This window comes from Mustela putorius, unplaced genomic scaffold (assembly GCF_011764305.1).
Source record: "Mustela putorius furo isolate JIRA1106 unplaced genomic scaffold, ASM1176430v1.1 tig00000228_pilon_pilon_pilon, whole genome shotgun sequence".
Lineage (NCBI taxonomy): Eukaryota > Metazoa > Chordata > Mammalia > Carnivora > Mustelidae > Mustela > Mustela putorius.
Genome location: NW_025421322.1, coordinates 2,920,181 through 2,935,531, shown reverse-complemented (window position 1 = coordinate 2,935,531; position 15,351 = coordinate 2,920,181). Strand labels below are relative to the sequence as shown.

At 41.9% G+C, this 15,351-nt stretch overlaps 1 protein-coding gene across 1 annotated transcript in view; it reads right to left on the bottom strand.

Moving 5' to 3' along the window:
* LAPTM4B (lysosomal protein transmembrane 4 beta) overlaps window positions 1-15,351 on the bottom strand; it is a 74,830-nt gene that overhangs the window by 24,611 nt on the left and 34,868 nt on the right. Inside the window, exons 3-4 of the mRNA XM_045077969.1 lie at window positions 3,236-3,309; window positions 2,775-2,897 (exon numbers count right to left, since the gene is read on the bottom strand). Coding sequence (XP_044933904.1) covers window positions 2,775-2,897; window positions 3,236-3,309 — 197 coding nt within the window. The remainder of the gene's footprint in view (window positions 1-2,774; window positions 2,898-3,235; window positions 3,310-15,351) is intronic.

The following is a 15,351-nucleotide window of genomic DNA, read 5'->3' as shown; positions in this document are numbered from 1 at the left end:
TTAACCAGATATGCTTATTAAAAAGCAATTAGTTAAAGCAGACAGTTATTATTTAAGACCACTACACACTTCCTAGCCCACTTCTAATGAAACAGTGACAGTGTGTAGAGAAAGGCCAGTGTGCTCGTAATTCCACAGTAACTCGTGAAAAGTCAAGTCAGAGAAGATTCGCGAGGCTTGGAAATGTAACTGTGCCCTCCTTACTGCACAGAAAGTCAGAAGTCAGTAGTTCTCCATCCGCCTGTGACACTGAGATTCGCCGCAAATGGCGGACCACACTAAGGGGCTTGCACAGGGCAAGGAGGGAAAACCTATTAAAACAGTCTTATTCATACAGAGCATTTTTTTGCTGATGTTTTGTCTCAAGGAGCAGAATCTTTTACACTAATAGGTATTTATAGCATTAAAAAAAAAAAAGAAGAAGAAGAAGAAAATGATGATGATCAAGTCCTACCATCTGGCCATACTGATCAACTATCAGGTCAAAGGAAACCTTTTTCAGGAGGCTCGAACCAGCTCCTGTGGTTGGGAGTGGCCGGACAGCCCACTGGAAGCCCTCCACGTCCCCGGCCGGGAGCGTGGTGCAGGGACAGCACCCCCAGCTGCCACATCCCCCTAACCTCTTCCTCATCATCGAATCCACGGCTTTGGACTCCACATTAGCAGTATTTTGAGATATAACAAAGAGGTTCCAAATGTTAAAGGAGAATGGAAAGAAACTTCTCCTCCCCACGGTCAACATCACCTAATGGTTTTCAATCTCCACTTACTTTGGGCCAAAACCCCAAGAGATAAAAAAATCTGAGTCATTCTTTGTGATCAGCTCATGGGACTGGTCCTTCCCCTTACAGACTGGAAGGGTTTGCGTACTGCTAATCTTACAGGTAAGAATAAAACAACTTGGTGTCAATTCCTAAGATCAACACAAATCATACTGTTTCTGTGTCTAATTTTTTAAAAAAGGGATTAAAGTGGAAGTATGTGGCTCCTTCCACAAAGACCTCCACACTCCTTCCCCTCAGAAAAGTGAACACAGTTTCTACAGCAAGAGCTGTAAAACAGAGGCACAATTTATTTTAACTGCATTTTACAAGAACATGCATGAGGAGAACAGGCGTTCATGTGAAGGGGTGATCTCCCCCAACCTCAGGTAAGCGTCCCTTCAGACAGCAACCTGTCAGTGGGCCTCGCTGCCCACACAGCTTTACCTTCGTCCTTAGGCAACCTCATCATCCGTGGGCCTCACGCCTTCAGCTCAAACTGATTTTTGAGTAGAACACACTGAAGACATTCACTTGGATGATTTGGTTTGTAATTACAAATGAAAGATGGTGATTTTATTTCATTTTTGTACTCATATTGTGCTATCAGCATCACCAACATCATCATTTTACCACCGGTGGCTCTAAAGCAATGAGTATGAAGTGACTGAGCAGGGTATGGCAGAAAGTCGAGGTAGCCATCTGAGAGTTCTCCAGGCTCGCCTGCATGTTCCATGCTTTCTGCTTCTTCTAAGTCTCCGCAAAACACAAAGGGAGCAAACAACACACGCTTCAAGGGGTCACAGGGCCACCACAGGGCTTTTCTTGGTGTCTCATAACTCGGCACCGCCCTTTCCTGGCCCCTCACGTGACAGGCTATGGGGAGGTCATGTCTCCTCCACATGTCCAAGGTTGACTGGAGGAGCCCGGCACTGGGTCATCATTACAGAATAAAAACACAAGTGCTTAAAGACTGAGGTCATTCTCCTACTGCCCGTCACATAGAAACCCTCTCAGGCAGAAACGCTCCAGCTCTACCATAAGAGAGAATACAGAGTAGCACACGGGACATACACAGTATTTTTTTTCCTCGACACTACAGGATACCAAAACACAGACCTGTTTTCTAAAGCAAAGGGAAGCTGTTGCTAATAGCTTAAGAATGACAATCGCAACAGCAGTGGCGAAAGAACACTTTTAAGGAGCAAAGAACATTAGAGGCTTTCCAGTTGGCTCTTCTAGGTCTGCTGACTACTGGATACGCATCCTGGGCGTGTCAGCCGCGAGATCACAAACTCCGGCTGCCGCCATTCCTCCCTGCCCTCCCTTTTCCACTGACCTTCTGGCCTCCGCTGTCATGTCAAACCCCCAGCCTTGAACCTCCCGTCCCAGAAAAACCCTGCTCCGTCCCCCATGCTCACAAACAATGCAAACTTCTAAAGGGTCAACATTCTCTCCCTTTGAAACATGCTAAGATTTTGAAGAAATTAAATTTTAAGGCACAGTCACAATCGTAACAAAGGTGAGAGATACAGAGGCATAGAGGATTACATTCTCCCCCAGCTTCTGAATACCCAGTTACCCACGTTTGCTCAGATGGTCACAAAGAACATTTAACAGAAAACGAGGCCTAAAGAGATGCTTGAGCAGGAAAGGGTTCTATGGCCAAATAAGTTTGGGAACCAGTGTCCAGTACAGTTCCACTTTCTCTGTACAAGAGCAGAGGCAAAAAAACGATCCTCTGCTGATAACTGAGCAAACTACATTTTACAAAGTAAGAATTAGTAACTAGTTTATTATTTGCGTAGGTACATCTAATACAGTCATCGCAGCCCACCCCCTTATCAACCTCAAGAAGTTATGTTGTTCCAAAAAGCATTCTAAGAAACCAGAAACCTAAAAGATAACACTCTAATCGGTAACTCAGATGCAAGTGGAAAAACCCAAAAATTCGTGTGTGTGTGTGTACACAACCAGATCCTGAAGGGAACAGCGATGGGGATGGCCACATACCAGCTGTCGTATGTATTCCTGAATGGAGTTTGGATAAACAAGCACAGTGACGGCAACCAAGGTGTTGAGGGCGAAATCAAAGATCTGGTAACAGAAGAACGGGATGATCCAGGCAGCACGTTGCTAAATATGAGAGAAAAGATGTTGTTGTTGCGTTCAGTATCATAAAATGTTATTTTTTCCCAACTCAGACAAATTGTTTCTTCCTCTGAAGGGAAGAGGAAGACAAGACATTCGATACGCCAGGTCCTGAGGACAACTGGTCAACCACACCAACGAGATTAACCAACAGGCCTCCATGAACACTTCTGGTTTTCCACAGAATAATAATATGAGACTGAAACTTCAAAGGCTCTTAGAGGAAACTGAGAATCACTTTTTCCTTCTCACAAGTAGCTGCCTAGGCTACAAGGGTAAGGGACCAAGGAGAAGGCCCAGCCCCCTACTTCAAAGCCACTTACCTTGTACGCTCCGTAAGTGGCCATGGCACATATCAGGATCATGAGAAGAGAAATTGCAATTGCAATGCACATGTCTGCCAAAGGGTTAGGAAAGAAAGAAGAAAATCAGTAGGAGATCCACTGTTTTCACAATTTGTCTTTCCTCAAAGGCATTTTGTTTATAAAACAATTGTAAGCGAGAATTTAATTATTAAGTCAAACACCCAGAGCTCTTTTGGAATTTGAAAAAGTTAAGGCATTCTCCCTAGATCACATTAAGTGTCTACAGGTAACATGCTGACTTGCATGTAAGTTTATTTTGGAAATGGGAAAGAGGGGGCGCCTGGGTGGCTCAGTGGGTTAAAGCCTCTGACTTGGGCTCGGGTCATGATCTTAGGGTCCTGGGATCAAGTCCCACATCGGGCTCTCTGCTCAGGGGGGAGCCTGCTTCCCCCTCTTTCTCTCCTGCCTCTCTGCCTACTTGTGATCTGTCAAATAAATAAATAAAATCTTAAAAAAAAAAAAAAAGAAAGAAAAGAAAATGGGAAAGAGATATTGGTTACATATGTTTAAAAAAAAAAGGTTTGGAATTCTGGTTCACTGAATGAGATATATAATAAATCAGGTAGCTTTGAAACATGAGTATCTCACTTGTATTTTATAAACTCGTGTGTCTTGTGCCCTTATTAAAATCCTCCACTGGGGGCACTAGGGTAGCTCCGTCCCTTAAGTGTCTGCCTTCAGCTCAGGTCATGATCCCAGAGTCCTGGGATTGAGTCCCATGTTGGGTTCCTTGATCAGCAGGGAGTCTGCTTCTCCCTCTCCCGGCCTCCCACTTATTCTGTTTCTCTCTCAAATAAATAATAAATATATATATATATATGTATTTTTTTTAATTAAAAGATTTTATTTATTTGACAGAGAGAGAGACAGTGAGAGAGGGAACACAAGCAGGGGGAATGGGAGAGGGAGAAGCAGGTTTCCCGCTGAGCAGGGAGCCTGATGCGGGGCTTGATCCCATGACGCTGGCATCAGGACCTAAGCTGAAGGCAGATGCTTAATGACTGAGCCACCCAGGCGCCCCTCAAATAAATAATATATTTTAAAAATAAATAAAGCCCTCCACTGGCTTCCCATCTCATTTAAAATAAAATATCAATTTCTTATCACAGCATTTATGTCTGTATTTCTTCTAGAGCATGTCTACCTCTCCAATCTCGTCTATTACTTTCCCACTTCCTACAATCCAGCCACACCACTTGGTTCCTTAAGTACAAAGAGGAGAACATCCCATCATGGGGCCTTATATCTGCAGTTCCCGCTGACTAGAGGCAACATCACTCACATTTTCACGGGAGTAGCTCTGCCTTTTTATTTTGTCTAAGATTCTATTTACTTGAGGGGCACCTGGGTGGCTCAGTGGGTTAAGGCCCTGCCTTCGGCTCGGGTTATGATCCCAGGGTCCTGGGATCCAGCCCCGCATTCGGGCTCTCTGCTCAGCGGGGAGCCTGCTTCCTCCTCTCTCTCTGCTTGCCTCTCTGCCTACTTGTGATCTCTGTCAAATAAATAAATAAAAATCTTTAAAAAAAAAAAAAAAGAATCTATTTACTTGAGGGGGAGAGAGAGAGTACGCACACAAGTTGGGGGGGGATGGAACCTGAGGGGAGCTCGATCCCAGGACCCTGAGATCATGACTGGAACCCAGGCACCCAACCCTAGCTCTGCCTTTTTAATCATTTAGGCCATAGCTCAGAAATCAACATCTCCAACAGCTTTTCCCTGAGTATTATAGGTAAGGCAGCCCTCACACTTCCTCCTGAGTTGGTATCATATTTTCTTTCTTAACATTTTATTTATTTATTTGACACAGAGAGAGAGATCACAAGTAGGCAGAGGCAGACAGAGAGAGGGAGGGAAGCAGGCTCCCCACCTATCAGAGAGCCCAATGCGGGGCTCAATCCCAAGACCCTGAGATCATGACCTCAGCCCAAGGCAGAGGCTTAACCCACTGAGCCACCCAGGCGTCCCAATGTCGTATTCTCTTTATAGCACTTATCTCTACTATCTAACATATATAAGTTATACATAACGTCTGTTGTGTCTTGTCTGTCTCCCCATGCAAGAACCCTTCTGGGGGAAAGAACTCTCTGTGTCTTGTTTACTCCTACAACCCAACACACAGAAGGGGATAGATGCCCACCCCAGTGGCCACTAGCCACAGGGAGGCACTGAGCACTTGCAGCGGGCTCAATCTCAATTAAGATGTGCTGTAAAATTAAAATGTACTCAGAATTCCAGGTCCTGATTTAAAAAAAAAAAAAAAAGTGAAGTATCTTATTAGTAATTTTTGTATGATTACATGCTAAAATATTTTAGATATACTGAGCTAACTAAGGTAAATTTATTGAAGTTTATTTCACCTGTGTTTTTAAATGCGGCTCCTAGGAAATTTTAAATTCCATTATGTATTTGCACTCTATTTCTATTGAACAGTCCGATCTGGAACAATGCCTGTTATCACAGCAGAGACAAACCGAACATTTATTCAAGAGGTCATGTTACCGTTATCTTTAGGGATTCAGATGACGACACATGACTGGGGTACCCGGGTAGGGTGCTCACAAAATCCCACGCTGTAAAGATCCGTACAGTGCTGACAGTGCCGAGGCCCTTCACAGACACCTCATTTAGTACTCCTGACTCTGAGACAGACCTGTTCCCACCGAGCGCACTGCACAACCAGGCTCGGAGCTTATGTGACTTGCTGAGACAGTACTTGCATCAAAAGGCCGAACCTGACTAATCCTCGCTTGGTGGATTTCAGATCTCTGCCTCTTTGTGCTAAGACTCTGCAGATTCCACTTCAGCTCTGAATGCTGACCAATGACCTAACCTGGCCTGTCACTTCCTATAGGTATTTCTCCAAAGGAAAACATTCCACTTCTAGAACCTTCCTCTCTGTATCCTCAGCTTTAGAGATGAGAGGACATTTTAAGTAGGAGGTCTACATAAAATGCAGATCAAAAAAGACCATTCGCCATCTTAAGAAAAAAAAACAACTCGAAGGCTCCTGAGATTAATCTACAGATTTAGTGCAATAAATTCATAATGATGCTGGTCACTTTAATTAAAGGAACGAAAGTCTCATTCTCAAATAAGAAAAAAAAAAAAATCACTCAGAGGGTGATTAGCCCTAGCTAGTGCTTAAAAGATCATGGTTTCTGCGGTGTCTGGGCGGCTCAGTGGGTTGAGCCTCTGCCTTCGGCTCAGGTCATGATCCCAGGGTCCTGGGATGGAGCCCCACGGCAGGCTCCCTTTTCTGCGGACAGTCTAATTCTCCCTCTTTCCGCCCCTCTCCCCTTCTCATGTTCTCTCTCACTTCCACTTTCTCTCTAAGGAAATAAATAAAATCTCTTAAAAAAAAAAAAAAAGGAAAATCATGATTTCTTTCAGAATACATACATATTTTGTCGTTAATAATTTCTAGGCTACATTAACTTAGCTTTTTCCCTCTAGTGAGGTAAAAGATACCTACAAGGAAAGTTAATATATGCCTCACAGCATCCTCGCAGATTAGTGGGGGAATAAACCTGAATGCATTTTCCATGCAAAATGAAGCTCAAGAGGCTGACCTAACCCCTTACAGGCAAAGGTCAAGCCTCTCTGTAGGGAGCCACATATGTAAATACACACGGATGCATTCTAGTGCCTTTGTTTGCATGTGAAGCAATGAAGCAGTGAGGGTTATCAGGTTCCTGGCACCTACAGAAAGCTATGACCAGAGTGGGATGTCCATCATCTGCTTTGTTTCCCCACTTCATAGATATGCTTTCTTTCCTCACTGAACTGGGCTGTTGTGTTATTTCATTTAATCCCTATAAGAAACCTAAGAGATAGTAAGTACTAATATTATCCCCATTTTAGATAAGAAAAAGATGGCTCAGAGAAGGCAAGTAATTTACCCAAGGCTGCCCAGCTAGTAAGTGGGATATTCTTCCCAAGCAGTCTAACCCCCCAGTCAACTCCCTCAGGCAGTATGGGGCCCAGCTGGGAAGGAGGTAGATCACAGTGACGCAGGTCAAAGTGCAGGGAAAGCCACACAGCAGCCCTCCAAGGAGCTGGACATCAGTATGTACTTGCTATGTGCAAAACCGATCTGAATTTATAGTGACCTTTGAAACCTGCATTCAGGCAAAAGTTTATTATTTTCTTGCCAACTGAGACAGTTTCCAAATTCTGTATAAGCATATTTTATAATGAGAAAAACATTAATTTAGGGGGGCCTGGGTGGATCAGTGGGTTAAAGCCTATGCCTTCCGCTCAGGTCATGATCTCAGGGTCCTGGGATCAAACACTGAATCAAGCTCTCTGCTCAGCAGGGAGCCTGCTTCCCCGCACTCTCTCTGCCTGACTTTCTGACTACTTGTGATCTCTCTTTGTCAAATAAATAAATAAAATCTTTTTTAAAATTTTAATTTAAAAAAATAAAGAAAAACATTAATTTAACAGAAGCCAGCCCATTTAGAGGATATTTGCTACTTCATGGATCTTTTTTTTTTTTTAATTTAAAGATTTTATTTATTTATTTGACAGGGAGAAATCACAAGTAGATGGAGAGGCAGGCAGAGAGAGAGGGAAGCAGGCTCCCTGCTGAGCAGAGAGCCCGATGCAGGACTCGATCCCAGGACCCTGAGATCATGACCTGAGCCGAAGGCAGCGGCTTAACCCACTGAGCCACCCAGGCGCCCTACTTCATGGATCTTAAACGAGATAGATAGGTAGACAAACTCAAAGCTGTATTCAAAAATTTTAAATATTAGTGTCACCACAAAAATTGATATAACCTACATATCCTACTCTGAAGTAAAAAGAAACTCCAGAACTAAATCTCACATAATCATAAACAATGTTTAAATGTACATTTTTCTGAAGGAAGAGAAATTTATTTTTTTGAAGATATTTATTTATTTGACACAGAGAAAGCATAAGCAGTGGGAGCTGTAGAAGAGGGGGGAGAAGCACCCCCAGGGCTCAATCTCTGAGATCATGACCTGAGCTGAAGGCAAACACTTAACCAACTGAGCCACCCAGGTGCCCCGTCAAAGAAGAGAAATTTAAAAGGCTCAAGTAAAAGTAGTAATTGGTATCCTATTACCCAGCACAATGACACACTACTTACAATTATGAAAATGTTAATTTGAGATGAGAAAATTTTCAATATTCTGTTCGTACAAATTATTATACCAACCACAATGACCAGACTGAATATATGACAAGCATGTGAAATCCCTTAGGTAGAATCAAAGTGTAAACTGAATAAAACCACAGAGCGGGCTAAGATAAAGCAGGTTCACGTGCCTTCTCTCCTAGCAAATGAGAGCACAGGCTGATTCCTCTGAAATAATGCATAGGGCACCATGCTGAACATGAATTACTCTGAGGGATTAGAATTCCTTTAATTTTATTTGTCTTATTTATTTAAGCAGGTTCCACACCCAGCGTGGAGCCCAACACAGGACTTGAACTCCCGACCCTAAGATCGAGACAAGAGCTGAGATCAAAAGCTGGACGCTTAACTGACTGAGCCACCCAAGAGCCCCTAAAATTCATTCCTTTTATTTTTAATTCATTCCTTTTAATTATGTCATGTAAATGAGGTTATTATTCTAATATTCGTAATAAAAATTACGATCAGTAATAGTACTGTTCAGTGATAGGGACAACCTTTATTCTTGGCACAAGGAGCTCCCAGTAGCAATCTAGTCGGAGCACACTGTCCTCATGTTGTTCCCTAAATTAAATTCCTGCTTTAATAATGCAGTTCTAATTTGAAAAGGATCCCAAGAAAACCTACACCACAGGCTACAGAAGGCTAATTAGACCATGTTTTCTGATACTTAGTTAATCATTGAAACAGAATAGGCATGTAAAGGAGTTCTCTGAAATGCCTTTCTCTTTCTAAGTCACTGTATTGTCAATTATTGGTGAGACTGAGTATTTTTTCCCAAGTAATTACCCAGATCTCCCATTTCTTTCTTCTGCTCCTTTCCCCTCACTTTTTCCTATTTGAGCTGCGTTTCTATTTCTTGTAACTGAAAGTGTTCTCCTAATGCCATTTGCTATGGTTCCTGAGTATATTAAGAACAATCCCTTTTTGTCAATCATCAATGTTGCCAAGTCATTTTCCCCATTTCTTTCTTTCAACATTACTATGCTGACCTCTGATACAAAAAAAGGTGTATGTAGGCCTTGTTGGTATGTGTGTTTTCATATGATTCAAATAATCTCTTGCATTGTTGTCTCTTGGCCTTAATGTCATGGGAATACCATGGTATTTATGTTTAAATACCCTTATTTCTAATTCCACTTTCCCTTATATCTCTTCAATTTGGTTCTTCTTCCATAGAACTTGGGAGCTAGCTAGATAACTACTTGATTCATGTTCCCATCTTACTTCCGTAGTCATAAGTTATTGTTTCATCTCAAGTTTCTCTCATTTTTGGCCACATTCCTGGCACCGCAGTTTATGAAAACCAACACTATCTGGGTCTATTCTCACTGTTAGGATTAGAGAACTATTTTGAGATGGATCTGCAGCAACACTATGAGCTACCCACGCAAAATACGAAGCTCTGAATGCCCACGGGGGCAAAGAGAAAACACAGGTTCAGCAAGTCCATACTATATAGGGTCCCACATTCTAAGACTGAAAAGCTTGGGGAGGAGAACGCAATTAGGCACTAGTTTTATTCCATTAAAATTACACTTTTTGTTATGTGTGTGGCAACTGTTTACAACTTTTTATTGAAGCAGATTCAGACGGAAGAGTTTTTTGGTAACCTGGCTAATTTACAACTTAATTTTTACTTTAATTAAATTAAATTTAATTTAATTTTAACTTTAATTTTTTTAAGGGTTTTTTATTTGACAGACAGATCACAAGTAGGCAGAGAGATGGGGGAGGGGGGCGGAGAAAGCAGGCTCCCTGCTGAGCAGAGAGCCTGATGTGGGGCTTGATCCCAGGACCCTGAGGATCACAACCTGATCATGACCTGAGCCAAAGGCAGAGGCTTAACCCACTGAGCTACGTAGGCGCCTACAACTTTATTCTTAAATTCAGCATTTATTTTCTGAACACTCAACAGGTATGTAATATGAAATAAACACCATTAAGGATATAATCTAGAGAACCTCTAGATTCCTCTCTTCTGATGCTCAGCATCTACTGGGGAGGGAGGAAGAATTCAAGAGGAGGTAACTGACGAAGAGCTAAGGGAGGTCAGAGGGCACAGTATTATTTTCAGAAAAAGGGGAATAAAGAATTTATTGGAGGACATGATTATTTGGAGAGGGTTGTTTTCTTCCTCGTTTTTTTTTTTTGAGATTTAATTCATAGGCCATAAAAATTACTCTTTAAAACCATGTATATAGTTCAGTGAGTTTTTGGTATCATCACAAAGCTGCACAGTTCATTACCACTAATTCCAGAATATTTTCACTCTCCCCAAAAAATCCCCCACACCCTCAGCAGTCACTCCCCATTCCCCCTTCCTCCTCTAAGATAAGGAAATTAGCTCTTGCCAGCTATATGCTTATACTGAGATATATACTGACATAATTAAGTCTCTATTGAAAAATAGAACCAGGGCACCTGGCTGACTCAGTCAGTGGAGCAAGGGACTCTTGATCTTGGGGATGTAAGACCGAGCCCCACACTGGCTAGTTTACTTAAAAATGAAATCTTTAAAAAAAAAAAAAAGAATGAGAAAGAAAAACTAATAAACATCATTTACATGTTTTTGGTGTGATTATGCTCACCAGAGAACCAAGATACATATGTGTCTAGACCACACGGTGAAGAAAGCAAAAGAACTTTATTTTTAAAATTTTAAAGACATTTAATGAAAAAATATGAATCATCTATGGATTTAATGGAATCCCTATTAAACTACAAAATTTTTCACAGACCTAGAAAAAAAAAAAACCCTAAAATTTATATGGAACCACAGAAGAGCCCAAATAGCCAAAGCAATCTTGAAAAAGAAAAACAAAGCTGGAGGCATCACCATTCCAGTCTTCAAATTATACTACATCATATAGTACTGGCACAACCACAGACCCATAGATCAATAGAACAGAATAGAAAACCCAGAAATAAACCCACAATTATATGGTCAATTAATTTTCAACAAAGCAGAAAATAATATCTAATGGAAAAAAGACAGTCTCTTCAACAAATGGTGTTGGGAACACTGGACAGCTACATGCAAAAGAATGAAACTGAACCAGTTTCTTACACCATACGCAAAGATAAACTCAAAATGGATCAGGAGCTAAATGTGAGACCCGAAACCATTAAAATCCTTGAGGAAAACACCAGCAGTAATTTCTCTGTCATCGGCTGTAGCAATGCTTTTCTAGATACATCTGAGGCAAGGGAAGCAAAAGATAAACTACTGGGACTATGTCAAAATAAAAAGTTTCTGCACAGTGCAACAATAAAAAACTAAAAACGGGAGAAGGTATCTGCAAATCACATATTCAATAAAGAATTAGTATCTAAAAAAAGGAACTTATCAAACTAAACATCCAAAAAACAAATAATCCAATTAAAATATGGGCAACAACATGAACAGACATTTCCCCAAAGACATCGAGATGGCCAACAGACACATGAAAAGATGCTCAATGTCACTCATCATCAGGGAAATGCAATCAAAACCAGAGTGAGATACCTCCTCACACCAGTCAGAATAGCTAAAATCAACAACATGTGGACCAACAAGTGTTGGTGAGGAAACCCTCATGCACTGCCGGTGGGGATGCAAACTGAGGAAACCTGTATGGAGGTTCTTCAAAGTTAAAAACAGAACTCCCTGAGATCCAGTAATGGCACTACTGGCTGTTTACCTCAAGAGCACAAAAAAAAAAGAAATCAAAGGGATATATGCACCCCTATGATTACCTACATTACCTACAATAGCCAAATTGTGGAAGCAGCCAAGTGTCTGTCAACTGATGAACAGATAAAGACAATTTGGCGTATATACAATGGAGTATTACTCAACGAGAAAGAGTAATATCTTGCCTGTTTACAACAACATGGATGGAGCCAGAAGTATAATGTTATGTGAAATAAGTCAGTTACCGAAAGAAAAATACCATATGACTTCATCCACATGTGTAAGTTAAGAAACAAAACAAATGAGCATAGGAAGAGAGAGAGAGAGAGACACAAACCCAGAAACAGAGTCCCTGAACTGTAGTGAACAAACTGATGGTTACGAGAAGAGGATGAGGGAATGGCTTAAACAGGTGCCGGGGATTAGGGAAGACACTTGTAAAGAGCACAGGGTATTGTATGGAGGTGCTGAAACACTATTGTACCCCTGACACTATTATAACACTATGTGTTAAATACTGGAATTAAAATTTTAAAAACCTAATAAAAAAATAAAAACATGTACAATCCATACATATAGGAAAAGTTTTAGAAACATTACTCATGGGGCACTGAAGAAGATCTGTATTAACTAGTAAGTTTTAAGTTGTAACCAGACATTTTATTTACTAACTTATTTTTAGACAGCATGTAAGCCTGAGCAGGAGTGGGGCAAAGGGAGAGAGAGAATCTTAAGCAGGCTCCACATCCAATGTGGAGCCCAATTCAGGACTCCATCTCACAACCCTGAGATCATGACCTGAGCTAAAAATCAAAGAGTCAGATACTAATCAACTGAGCCACCCAGGTGCCCCTGTAATCAGATTTTTTTTTTTGAGATTTTATTTATTTGACAGAGAGAGAGACACAGTGAAAGAGGGCACACAAGCAGGGGGGGGTCGGAGAGGGAGAAGCAGGCTCTCCGCTGAGCAGGGAGCTTGATGCAGGGCTTGAGCCTAAGACCCTGGGATCATGACCTGAGCCAAAGGCAGACGCTTAACAACTGAGCCACCCAGGCGCCCCTGTAATCAGATATTTTAAAAGTGTTACGTATCTCTGTAAATTCACTAAAACTCATTGACTTGTACATTTTAAATGGGTTAAGTTTAGGGTATATAAAATTATTACCTCAATAATGCCATTTTTTTTTCTTTAAGGATTTTACTCATTTGACAAGAAAGCAAGACAGCGAGAGAAAGAACAGAAGCAGGGAGAGTGGTAGAGGGAGAAGCAGGCTCCCTGCCAACCTGGGAACCCGATGTGGGGTTCCTGGGATCATAAGCATCTGCCTTCGGCTCACGGCCATCCAGGCACCCCTCAAAAATGCCGTTTTTTAAAAAAACGTGTAACCAGACAAAATACCACATGTAAGGTGTCACTTCTCCCTAGTTAATCAGTAGGTTTAACATCTGTAATTAACAAATATGCAACAGAACTGCCCAAGAACTGGACAAGTTGATGCTAAAGCATAGGAGAAAAAACAAGAAAGAATAGTTGGAAGATTTCTGAAAAAGGAGGACAGATCAGGCTCACTGTACGCTATAGCATGTCTGCAGTGGGGAACTGGCACTGAGCATTCACTCCTACCTTCTAGTGGGTCTGCCTATTCTGCAGAGGCTAGAAACCTACCATCTGCATTTTCCAGACTTCCTTGCAGCACGGGGCTGGAAGCAGAAAGGACCCCCCAGATAGATGGAGACACGTAACGACAACTCTCTCCTCCGAATACCCGGGGCCCTGCCCATGGCCCATTCCGTCTAGTCTGAGCAATAACCTGCTGACTCAGCTCACTGATAACCCTTCTCCTTGGTATCGGATCATCCTGGTATCTGATCAAATTCCTCAACGTGCCACTCTGGTTTGCCTTCAGCAAGAATCCTATTGAGCTGTCTAGCAACACACTCTCCAGCCTTGCTGTTTCTACTCAGTCAATTTCTATCCACCCACCCCCAGCTGCCCCATGGCTATCATCCTTGCTGGAGGTGGAGTTGAGCTTGACCTCCTTCCCCTACTGCACAACCCCTCTTGACTAAAGTTGTCCTTACCATCTTTAACAAGTGTCTGAGTACCTTTCTCATCAACACAACTGAAAAAGAGAGTCTCAGGAGGCAGACTATGTGAATCCAGCCTATGATTCAGCATGAAAATAAACAGTAGATCAATCAGTGATACAAATATATGTATACATCTATGAAGAAAGGCAAAGAGATGGTCAACAGTTCAGTAAATGGCTACCTCTGAGATCAGAGGAAAGCATATGCATCAGAAAGGGACCCACTGGACTCTTTCGAAAGTAAGGTAAAAATTTAACTTCTTAAAATGAGTGGTGGGTACACAAGTTATTTGGTATTCTGTAAATACTGCTTTATACTCGGAAACCTGGGTGGCTCAGTCAGTTAAGCATCTGTCTTTGGCTCAAGTCATGATTGCGGGGTCTGGGGATCCAGCCCCTGAGCCCACATCAGGGTTCTCTGCTCAGTGGGGAGTCTGCTTCTCCCTCTCCCTCTAACCCTCCCCCCTACTGGCACTCACTCTCTCAAATGAATTGAAAAAATATATATATACTGTTTCATACCTAGTCACTATTTAAGAGATAATTCTATAAAAAATAAAAACTCCAAATTATTACTAATGAAAACAGCAAGGTAGATATTCATTGTACACCAAACTTTTCTGAAAGGTTTGAATTTTTCCAAAACAAAGATGTGAAGAAAAAACAAGATCCTCACACTAAAACCATGCTACATGGTAGATCACATCCTGATTTCAAACACATTGGAACTCAAACACCAATAACAAAATTCATCATCAAAGAAGCTGCAGGGGGGAAAGAACACAGAAGGAAAAGCACAGGATGCTTGAGCGCATACTTCTGGTTCCTGCTCACTCCCTGTCCAACCTGGAACCTCAAACCAATCAAAGGAATCTGCAGGGGAGCCCCTGGGGCAGCTCAGTTTGTTAAGCACTCAACTCATCTTGCTTTCAGCTCAGGTCATGATCTCAGGGCTGTGCGATCAAGCCAGCCCGGGCACTGGCTCTGGCTCCGCCAAGTTCAGCCAGGAAATCTGCTTTAGGATTCTTTTCTCTCCCTCTGCCCCTCCCCTGCCGGCTCACGCTCTTGCTCTCTCCCTCTCTCTTTCCAATAAACCTTTTTAAAAAGAGGAACGGACTCTAATTTTATATATTTTTAAAGATT